The sequence below is a fragment of the Trichomycterus rosablanca genome, chromosome 17 (assembly GCF_030014385.1).
Source record: "Trichomycterus rosablanca isolate fTriRos1 chromosome 17, fTriRos1.hap1, whole genome shotgun sequence".
NCBI lineage: Eukaryota > Metazoa > Chordata > Actinopteri > Siluriformes > Trichomycteridae > Trichomycterus > Trichomycterus rosablanca.
This window is the reverse complement of record NC_086004.1, coordinates 25,881,702-25,893,796: the sequence shown is the minus strand read 5'-3', so window position 1 is coordinate 25,893,796 and position 12,095 is coordinate 25,881,702. Positions and strand designations below refer to the sequence as shown.

General features: G+C 41.3%; 1 protein-coding gene across 1 annotated transcript in view; it reads left to right on the top strand.

Annotated features, from left to right (window-relative positions):
* LOC134331899 (inactive N-acetylated-alpha-linked acidic dipeptidase-like protein 2) overlaps nucleotides 1-11,772 on the top strand; it is a 196,366-nt gene extending 184,594 nt beyond the window's left edge. The window contains exons 12-13 of the mRNA XM_063013437.1: nucleotides 351-549; nucleotides 11,586-11,772. Coding sequence (XP_062869507.1) covers nucleotides 351-549; nucleotides 11,586-11,772 — 386 coding nt within the window. The remainder of the gene's footprint in view (nucleotides 1-350; nucleotides 550-11,585) is intronic.
* Nucleotides 11,773-12,095: the final 323 nt, after the last annotated feature.

The window sequence follows — 12,095 nt, the reverse complement described above, 5'->3', positions numbered from 1 at the left end:
TCTGGGCCTTAAGAGTTTTTCTGTGTAATTTTAATACAGTCAACTTCAGACGTCTAAATGCCATTGGGTAAAAAGTGTATGAAAAATGTCTGAGTACTTAATTAACTTTCAGTGAAAAAATATAAGAAATACGAGCTTCAGATCATGCACATTTATCTCAAAGTTAAAATGTCTAAACTAAATGACATCACAAATTGGCACGCCTGCATGTATTACTTTATACGTTCTATTTATACTTGATCAGATTAAGAATACAAAAATAAATGTGAGAGCACAGATTTATTTCTTTTCTGTTCCCTTTCTATGATCTACTCTATCCATCTCTCTCTCCTCCATCTGTCATTCCACAGATGACCTGTTAATCAGGCCTGATCTTCTGGCTGCCGCAGCCACTTTCAGAGAAAGTTCTGGCTTCTTTCAGTCAGAGATCATGCGACCAGCCAACGACCCAAAGGAGCGCGACCCTTCCCATGTGCGCATGCTGAACGATGTGCTGCGAGACCTGGAGAAGAGCTTCCTCGTTCCAAACCCACCACCGGGAATTTCACGGTGAGAACATGTACAGGAGTTATTTTAATACTGCATGATTTTAGCTGTCGTTTTACATCAGATCTGCATTATAACAGGAGTTATTATGGGATTTAAAAAGACACAGCAGGGGATTACAAAGAATGTGTGAAATGTGTAAGAGGAAATGTTTTAGACTTCTACATCCATACATGAAAAATGAATTGAGAAGCTCGACTGTGCCATGAATAAATAAGATGGTGAGTTCTGTTAGGTGAGTGAAAATACACAGATCAGTCAGTGGTGGACAGGGGTCAGCATGGGCACCCTGACTGGTCTGCGGCTTTGCAGCCCCATATGCAACAAACTGTGATGCACTGTGTATTCTGACACCTTTCTGTCAGAACCAGCATTAACCTCTTCAGCAATTTGAGCTACAGTAGCTCGTCTGTTGGATCGGACCACACAGCCGGCATTCGCTCCCCACGTGCATCAATGAGCCTTGGCCGCCCATGACCCTGTCGCCGGTTTACCACTGTTTCTTTCTTGGACCACTTTTGATAGATACTGACCACTGCAGACCGGGAACACCCCACAAGAGCTGCAGTTTTGGAGATGCTTTGTTGTCTAGGTCACAATCTGGCCCTTGTCAAACTCGCTCAAATCCTCACGCTCATCCATTTTTCCTGCTTCTAACATCAACTTTAAGGATGAAATGTTCACTTGCTGCCTAATATATCCCACCCACTAACAGGTGCCGTGATGAAGAGATAATCAGTATTATTTACTTCACCTGTCAGAGGTCATAATGTTATGCCTGGTTGGTGTATATGCTGTAAGTGAACCATGTATCTAAATTAAATCCCACTGTTGGGCCCCTGAGCAAGGCCTCAATTTCTTTTATGGTATTGAGTCACAACCATAAGTTGCTTTGCATAAATGTAAATCACACATTATTATTTTGATTAAAATACATAGCAACTTAGAGTTTTGACTGAGTACAGTGCAAGCAGTTGGGGGTTTGGCAGTGGTGGGGCTTGAATCAATGACACTGTAATCGCTAGTCTAGTAGTTTAATTGCTGAGATCACTGTGCCCAAATGTAACAGCGTCTCTCTAAGTCTCTCAGTCATGACCAATTACTACTCCTCCTCCACCCTCACCGTTTCCAACCAAAATATAAGTGTGGAAACTTGTCATGTTTTACACTTTGGTTACATTCATGACAGGAACGGTAGTTACTCATTACACAAGGTTCATCAGTTCACAAGGTTATATCGAACACAGACTTGGCTTTTGGAAGAGACTTTTTATTTCTACTATTAGACACCATAGAGTGAGTGGTAATCATTTAAGGCTTGAACAGTGTTAATATAAACCGGGTACACTGGTTTGCTTGATGACAAGCACATTTGGATATAATATAAGAAATATGTTTTTAAAGTGCACATGCGTTCTCTCTGTCCTAGCAGATGGCAGCAACTACAAAATGTGATGAAGAGTTGTTTTCTGTTTGCACTAAAATCTAATCCTGGATTAAACTGGATCAGTGTCTGTTTAATGTCAAGAGCAGAGAAAGTCAAGCACATAAATGCCTGATTAAAGAGGAGAAATAATAAATCTCTCCAGTTTCAACATATGTGCACTTTAGCAGGAGAGTAACCACACATGGTGGCAATACAGAGTAAAATTATACAGTAGATGAAAATTTGAACAGTTATTTAAAAAATTATGTCAATAATTAATAACAAAAGTCATTCACTCATTCATTGTCTGTTTCACCACCATCTCATCCTATTTAGGGTTGCAGTGGGTCTGTTTCACTGGGTGAAAGGCAGAAAACACCACATACAGGTCACCAGTTCATCACAGGGCAAACAAACCATACACGCTCTCGCACACACACACACCTATTCAGGGGCAATTTTAGTTGCTACAATGAACCTGACTGCATGTGTTTGGACTTGTGGGAGGAAATCGGAGCTCCCTAAGGAAACCCATGCAGAAATAGGGAGAACATGCACACAGAAACTCCACACAGAAAGAACCAGGACAGCTCCAGCTGAGAACTGAACCCAGGCTGTGAGGCACTGTGCCACCCTGACACCCTAACAAAAATGTCCTTATGTTATTTTTTGTATGTCTGGCTTATAAATAGTCAGAAACTAATGAGTAAGATTAAGAGCCAGTTGGAAATTTTCTCTCATTAACTTTAATTCATTCATTTAATTATTTAAACTGTTAATAAGTGTCATTAGATGTCTGCAGCAATCCAAACTAATGATACTAAAAGGATTTTTGCAAACTGCCTTCGCTAGACAGCTAGTCCGAGCTGGTATTGATTGCTAATGAACTCTGTAAAATCAATAGCACGAAAGTTTATTTAATGATATGCATGTATGCGTATTTTTGCGTTGTCATTGACAAATGTGTCGTGCCAGCATGCGAACTCATCGAGAAGAATGGCCTCTGAATGATGGGAATGCTAATATGCAATCAGTACCGAGTCCCGAGCTTTCTGTGGATTTCACAGTGCTTCTGTCCTTGCAGTGACTTTTGTCTAAGCCAGTAAGCCGTGTTAGATAGTTCCACACAGAACGGGCGGATTTATGGATAAGGATGATGAGTGTGGCCAGGGCTACAACGGAAAAAGACACATTTTAGACTGTCCCTCCTGGTTATCAAAAGAAAGACTTCAAGTTTAAGAACATTATACTTAAACTCTAATATACTTAACCCTCCCTTAGCCGAAAAAAACCCAAAGAATCTTTATCAAAGTTTGACATAACTGCTGTAGTAAAGTGGAGCAATAACAACTGAACAAAGACGATAAGCCATTTGGAATTTCCTTGAAAAAAGTGCTCACAAACAAGCCTAAAACCAAATGTTGCCTGGAGTGATGTAAAGCACAACAGTAACGGACTCTAGAGCATTCTGATTAAAGTGAGTTTTAAGACAACAATACCTGGTTAAATGAATGGAGCCAGCTGTAAAGTTTAAAGGAGAAGATTTAATGGTCTGTGACTCTTTTTTTTTTTGATGATTTTTGATTGGCTGGTCTTCTCAGTCTTATTGCACATTGCTACACTATTTAATGTCTAGGACAAATCTGAGTGCAGGAAGACGACTAGGTGTTACTGATCAGAACGATTTCTGATCATAATTATGATCTTGTTGCTAGATGCAGTTCCAAAATCTATTAGAAAGTCTTGGAAGTCATAAAATATGGGGTCCTATTTTTGACTATATTAAGGATAACACAGACACACTGGATCCAAAGGATTAAAAATATACGATGAATACTTCCATTTGCTCGATTGCGTCACGCTTCCTCTCCACTAATGCCAACCCCGGCTCTAATTTGAGGAGAACGAAGCTAACCCACGCCCCCTCCGACATGTGGGCAGCAGCCGTATGCATATTTTCACCTACACTTGACGAGATCAGCTGCGGATCAGCTCTGTGTACAGAGAGACACACCCTGACAGCACTCTTTTCCCGCATCTGTGCAGGCGCCATCAACCAGCCAGCAGAGGTTGTAATTGCATCAGTTATGAGAGAGTCCCTATCCGGCTTAATACCCCGCCCCTATATGAACAACAGGCCAATCGTTGTTCATGTGGCTGCTCAGCCCAGTCGGGTATTCGAGATCCCAGCTCTGGTGTCAGCGTGTGTTCTTACCTATACTATGGATACTTAACACGTTGCTGTTCTGGAGAATGGGCTTTTTTCCCTTCCCTTTCTCTCTTTTGCATTTTGGTTAAAGGGAAATGGACGGGAGGGTAGGATAATGGGACTGGGTGAGCACAAGTACTTGTTCTTATGTTCTAAGCATATGTTTTTTTTTCCTGAATGTATTGTTGCATCACCTTGTTGCAAAACACAATAAAAAGAAAGAAACTAGGAAGCCTTGGAGGGAGAGTGGAGCCTATTGTAGCAGAATATCTATAAAGTTCATATCTAGGATTGTAATATGTACATTAGTCCTCACCCTAATGTACCTATTAGTTTAAACTGGACTATGTTACTGATTTCTGGGAACAGCTGGTGGATCTTTCCCTATAACCACTGGCAGTAAGTACTTTTTCATGATCTGCTCATGTCCATGTGGCTCGTTCTGCCAGTCCGGTTTGCTCCCAGCAGAAGCTGAACTGCAGGTAAAATGACTTTATTATTTCTTGAGGCATTGGTCATCAGTAGAGGAAAGCTGTGTTAATTTGAGTTGAAAGAAGCACCTAGTATTGTCTAAATGACAGGCAGTCATAATCAGAAGCTAATCAAAATTTTGTGGAGTGTTCTTGATTAAATTAGCAATGGGTGAATGGAAAAGATGCACACGCAGCTTCCAGTGTTCTCCATCTGTGAGTTTTTTGAAAATGAGCAATTAGTGCCATCTCACCAAGCTCCAGATATTTTTTTCTTCCCGTGTGTTTTGTAGTTTCTTATCTGGCTTAAACAAAGTTACTGCAAGCACTGGCTTTACTGCAAGCATTGGCTTGGTGCCTAGTATAACAAGTTTGGCAACGGAAAGAAAGAAGAAGGAAACACGAAGAGTTTTATTGTCTGCAGAGGGAAAAGGATTTTTTTTTATGCATTTTCTCCCCATTTTCCTCCCAATTTAGCGCACAAAATTTTTTGTCTTGCACTGCTGATAGATGCCAGATTGCATCCGAGAAGAGCACATCGCTGTACACGCCTCTTTCGACACGTGCACAGCCCTCCTCTTCTCGCCCATGCATTCCGCACAGGTGTCTCTTCTGCCAATCAGGGTCCCTACACAGCGTATGAAGACCCGCCCACCCACACATAGTCCGGCCCCCACACTGCAGATACGGTAGCCAATTGGTATCTGCTGCAGACACTGCCAATTATGCCCGCCGGATGGCGCCCAGCCGACCGGTGGAAACACCGAGTTTCGAACCGGGGAGTTCAGTAACTCGGTGCTGGTGTGCAAGCGGAATATCCCGCTGCGCCACCTGGGCACCCGGGAAAAGGATTTTAGAAAATTATGTTAAATTTGTTTGATTATACAGGTGTGGGACATACAACGAGGTGCAAAGTCATTAAACAAAAAAGCTGGGATAGGCTCCAGCACCCCCACACAACCCTAAGTGGATAAGCAATTAAGACAGTGCGTGAGTGAGTGTATTACTTGTGTATTTCTCTGCTTTAATTTCTTCCTATATTAAGTCCAACTTTCATGTAAATGTCTATTCATGGGTTGTAAAAGTGATTAGCTATATTAATTTCCACTTTTGTAGAACAATTTAAAGTTATGTGCATGTAGTGAAGAGTTCATACAGAATTTTAACATCAGTACTTTTACTGCACAATTCATTCTTGCATTTTTGTTCCAGATCTAAATTTGTTAAGACCTTTAAACGTTTGGAATGTTTAACTCTGTAGCAGCCTTCGCTATTCAGTGAAGGCTTTCCACAAGTTATTGAAGTGTATTTGTGCAAATTTGTGGCTATTCAGATGTAATAAGCATTTCTGAGGCCATGTGCAGATGTTAAAAGTAGAAATCAACAAATATATATGGTCATATATGGCCAAACTCAACGTACCATGTCATGCTAAAATATAGCCAAACTGTTGCCACAATGTCATTCATTTTATATACTTGTTACGAATGACTGTCGCTAATACACCTGAACTCAGGATGGCAGCCACTCCAAACTGGCAGCTTTTGATACATGAAGGAAGGAAACACACATTACTACCGACATAATACCAATTAAACGGATTTTTCTGCACACAGTTTTGACACAAATGTTTGTAGGCCAGTGTTAATAAAACAATTCCTAGATAAAGGTCTGATGTGTCAAGGTTACAGTCACCTTTACCCTAAACCTAAACCATTTACAGATAAAGAATGGTCCTTTTTATTTATTTATTTAGTTCAGGTGTGTGCATCCAGTTAAACCAGCGATCCAGCAAAAAATCAATGCATGGTCCAGAGCCATTAAGAAATGGCAAAGCTTCTTATTTTCTTCCTTACAAAAGTTCAACTAATAGCTCTGCAGCTTTACGCTTCAACTGTACCCATGTCCTTCAAGGTTGTTGAAGACGCACTTGCATTGATTTTTGTGTGTGTGTGTGCTGTTGCAGAAGCACTTATACAGTATGTAAGCACATGGCTGTTTGTTCATAGTGGGCAGCTCTGGTAAGATGTTTACTTTATACACATGCTTTGTGAACATAGAGCGAGCTGAAATACAAAACATTCAAAATTGTTGCTGATCTTGGGTGTCAAGCGTCATCTAACTTGTCATCTAACTGATATCCGTCCTTGTCCTACTGTATCATTAAACTTCTACTAATCTTTAATTGTAGTTTGTCCCTCTGCTTCACTGTTAAAATGAGGTTTTATTTTTGATGAGTAGTGACTTTTCTCCTCAAAACATTTCATTCTGCATTATGTTAGAATGTATATTCAGCATTTTGGAACATTCAGGAAAGTCATTTAACCAGTTTAGACATGCAACCTATTTGTGCAAAGCAGTAAACAAATCATAACTTTCATTCCAAAGTTTACATACATGTGAGTGACAGCAGTGCTAATATTTTAGCAGATTTTTTTGCAACCATTCTTGTTGTTGTTTGTTTCAACCCATTGTAGTTGTACCCAGTTCCCCAGTTCTAACTTTCTCTGCTAGTGCAGATCTCTAGCTCGAGTGAGAAGAGCCACATACAGTGTATCACAAAAGTGAGTACACCCCTCACATTTCTGCAGATATTTAAGTATATCTTTTCATGGGACAACACTGACAAAATGACACTTTGACACAATGAAAAGTAGTCTGTGTGCAGCTTATATAACAGTGTAAATTTATTCTTCCCTCAAAATAACTCAATATACAGCCATTAATGTCTAAACCACCGGCAACAAAAGTGAGTACATCCCTTAGTGAAAGTTCCTGAAGTGTCAATATTTTGTGTGGCCACCATTATTTCCCAGAACTGCCTTAACTCTCCTGGGCATGGAGTTTACCAGAGCTTCACAGGTTGCCACTGGAATGCTTTTCCACTCCTCCATGACGACATCACAGAGCTGGCGGATATTCGAGACTTTGCGCTCCTCCACCTTCCGCTTGAGGATGCCCCAAAGATGTTCTATTGGGTTTAGGTCTGGAGACATGCTTGGCCAGTCCATCACCTTTACCCTCAGCCTCTTCAATAAAGCAGTGGTCGTCTTAGAGGTGTGTTTGGGGTCATTATCATGCTGGAACACTGCCCTGCGACCCAGTTTCCGGAGGGAGGGGATCATGCTCTGCTCAGTATTTCACAGTACATATTGGAGTTCATGTGTCCCTCAATGAAATGTAACTCCCCAACACCTGCTGCACTCATGCAGCCCCAGACCATGGCATTCCCACCACCATGCTTGACTGTAGGCATGACACACTTATCTTTGTACTCCTCACCTGATTGCCGCCACACATGCTTGAGACCATCTGAACCAAACAAATTAATCTTGGTCTCATCAGACCATAGGACATGGTTCCAGTAATCCATGTCCTTTGTTGACATGTCTTCAGCAAACTGTTTGCGGGCTTTCTTGTGTAGAGACTTCAGAAGAGGCTTCCTTCTGGGGTGACAGCCATGCAGACCAATTTGATGTAGTGTGCGGCGTATGGTCTGAGCACTGAGAGGCTGACCCCCCACCTTTTCAATCTCTGCAGCAATGCTGACAGCACTCCTGCGCCTATCTTTCAAAGACAGCAGTTGGATGTGACGCTGAGCACGTGCACTCAGCTTCTTTGGACGACCAACGCGAGGTCTGTTCTGAGTGGACCCTGCTCTTTTAAAACGCTGGATGATCTTGGCCACTGTGCTGCAGCTCAGTTTCAGGGTGTTGGCAATCTTCTTGTAGCCTTGGCCATCTTCATGTAGCGCAACAATTCGTCTTTTAAGATCCTCAGAGAGTTCTTTGCCATGAGGTGCCATGTTGGAACTTTCAGTGACCAGTATGAGAGAGTGTGAGAGCTGTACTACTAAATTGAACACACCTGCTCCCTATGCACACCTGAGACCTAGTAACACTAACAAATCACATGACATTTTGGAGGGAAAATGACAAGCAGTGCTCAATTTGGACATTTAGGGGTGTAGTCTCTTAGGGGTGTACTCACTTTTGTTGCCGGTGGTTTAGACATTAATGGCTGTATATTGAGTTATTTTGAGGGAAGAATAAATTTACACTGTTATATAAGCTGCACACAGACTACTTTTCATTGTGTCAAAGTGTCATTTTGTCAGTGTTGTCCCATGAAAAGATATACTTAAATATCTGCAGAAATGTGAGGGGTGTACTCACTTTTGTGATACACTGTATCATGCCTTCCTCCAACATGGGCACAGTCGCCAACTGCTTCTTGTTACCTGTTACATACGGAGAGGAGTATTGTATAACAGTGCTCTCCGTGAATCAACCTTCTCTCTCAACCAGCCAGCAGAGACCACAATTGCAGCAGCAATGACAAGCCAGTTTGACCATTTCTCCCTCAGAACACAGCCAATTATGTCTGTGTGGACGCACGACCGGTTGACAGCACAACTGGAATCGAACTCAGGAGCTTGTGATTTCAGGGGTTGTGAGCTAGGCATTAAACTGCTTTGCCACCTGAACGCCTGCAATAGTAATTTTTGGTCAAATAACCTTTACAGATTTAAAGCATTATTTATAAGGCATTTTGAAAGCATTTATTGGGTAAGATCTGCTTGGTTAATTGTACTTATTTTACAGTTTTAACTCCTAATTCCTAATAAAGTAGTGAATAGCACTGACTATAGCTGGTGACCTTTTTGTACCCATATAAATAATGCCTCTTAAAAATAAATAAACAGCTGTAAATGAGAAGGTTTTAGGACTCAGGTTTCACTGTTTACAGTTTTCTAACTAGCTTTAGCAAACATGAACATGCCGAGTTACTGTATGTATGTTTTGACCCAGAGTTTTATTTTGGGGAAGGAAATATGTGTCTAATGATTCAGTCACAGAAAACGTTGCAGAAATTATAAAAAAATCACCATCACATACATGTGCCTTAGAAAGGTACTCACCTCAGCTGTAATTAAAGAGGGGAAAAATACAGGCCAGAGAATATGATGCCATTCGCTAGATATATTTTGGTGGTGGAAAATCAATCTATCCTGAACACTGGGGTGTTTAACAGTTCCAATCTACACTGCTACACCTAAGTTAGTACAAGTCATGTCAGCAATATTCGATTAGTGATGTTCCTGTGGCAATACCTTTAAAATAACAATAAATGAAGGAAAATGCTATAGTATATAATTGTGTCATATATTTATGATTAATATTTTCCATTTAGTATTCTAAGAGCAGACTTGACCATGCTGTAAAATCTAGCACTGACCATTTATCTTGCAGTTAATGTACAGTGTATCACAAAAGTGAGTACACCCCTCACATTTCTGCAGATATTTAAGTATATCTTTTCATGGGACAACACTGACAAAATGACACTTTGACACAATGAAAAGTAATCTGTGTGCAGCTTATATAACAGTGTAAATTTATTCTTCCCTCAAAATTACTCAATATACAGCCATTAATGTCTAAACCACTGGCAACAAAAGTGAGTACACCCCTAAGAGACTACACCCCTAAATGTCCAAATTGAGCACTGCTTGTCATTTTCCCTCCAAAATGTCATGTGACTCGTTAGTGTTACTAGGTCTCAGGTGTGCATAGGGAGCAGGTGTGTTCAATTTAGTAGTACAGCTCTCACACTCTCTCATACTGGTCACTGAAAGTTCCAACATGGCACCTCATGGCAAAGAACTCTCTGAGGATCTTAAAAGACGAATTGTTGCGCTACATGAAGATGGCCAAGGCTACAAGAAGATTGTCAACACCCTGAAACTGAGCTGCAGCACAGTGGCCAAGATCATCCAGCGTTTTAAAAGAGCAGGGTCCACTCAGAACAGACCTCGCGTTGGTCGTCCAAAGAAGCTGAGTGCACGTGCTCAGCGTCACATCCAACTGCTGTCTTTGAAAGATAGGCGCAGGAGTGCTGTCAGCATTGCTGCAAAGATTGAAAAGGTGGGGGGTCAGCCTGTCAGTGCTCAGACCATACGCCGCACACTACATCAAATTGGTCTGCATGGCTGTCACCCCAGAAGGAAGCCTCTTCTGAAGTCTCTACACAAGAAAGCCCGCAAACAGTTTGCTGAAGACATGTCAACAAAGGACATGGATTACTGGAACCATGTCCTATGGTCTGATGAGACCAAGATTAATTTGTTTGGTTCAGATGGTCTCAAGCATGTGTGGCGGCAATCAGGTGAGGAGTACAAAGATAAGTGTGTCATGCCTACAGTCAAGCATGGTGGTGGGAATGCCATGGTCTGGGGCTGCATGAGTGCAGCAGGTGTTGGGGAGTTACATTTCATTGAGGGACACATTAACTCCAATATGTACTGTGAAATACTGAAGCAGAGCATGATCCCCTCCCTCCGGAAACTAGGTCGCAGGGCAGTGTTCCAGCATGATAACAACCCCAAACACACCTCTAAGACGACCACTGCTTTATTGAAGAGGCTGAGGGTAAAGGTGATGGACTGGCCAAGCATGTCTCCAGACCTAAACCCAATAGAACATCTTTGGGGCATCCTCAAGCGGAAGGTGGAGGAGCGCAAAGTCTCGAATATCCGCCAGCTCCGTGATGTCATCATGGAGGAGTGGAAAAGCATTCCAGTGGCAACCTGTGAAGCTCTGGTAAACTCCATGCCCAGGAGAGTTAAGGCAGTTCTGGGAAATAATGGTGGCCACACAAAATATTGACACTTTAGGAACTTTCACTAAGGGGTGTACTCACTTTTGTTGCCGGTGGTTTAAACATTAATGGCTGTATATTGAGTTATTTTGAGGGAAGAATAAATTTACACTGTTATATAAGCTGCACACAGACTACTTTTCATTGTGTCAAAGTGTCATTTTGTCAGCGTTGTCCCATGAAAAGATATACTTAAATATCTGCAGAAATGTGAGGGGTGTACTCACTTTTGTGATACACTGTATATTTATTGGTCGGTTTTTCTCTGTTGCAGGAATCTTCTTTATGGCTTAAATAAGAGAACATCAGGCTTTGCTATCTTGAACGCTGTTAAGGAAGAGCCCAAACCAAGTCATGTAAATCATTCTTTATCTCAGGTGTTCAGCTCCATCTGCTCTGCTGGAAAGCTTATCGAAAGTGGACTTGAGCTCTTTGAGTATGATTCAGATGACTCACGATGAATCAAGTGCTCTACAAGCATCAGAAGAAGCTTACAAATAAAGGTAAAGTCAAGTATCCAGTTCTCATTGGTTATACTTGATCTTGTAAAAGAACTGGATATTAGGTTACACTGGTAAACATCAGCGGTATTAAAAGGCCATTTTTGGTCACAATACTGTATGTATCTCAGCTGGATTATGGTGAAAAGCCAAATTGGTGGACCTGTACTAAAGGTAAGCTGTTCAAACATGGTGAGGACAAACAGAAGCACTGTAAGATATCGTATTATTAAGACCTTAGAGTTTTAAGGATTGACATTTAAGAAGAAAGAAATGTTATATAA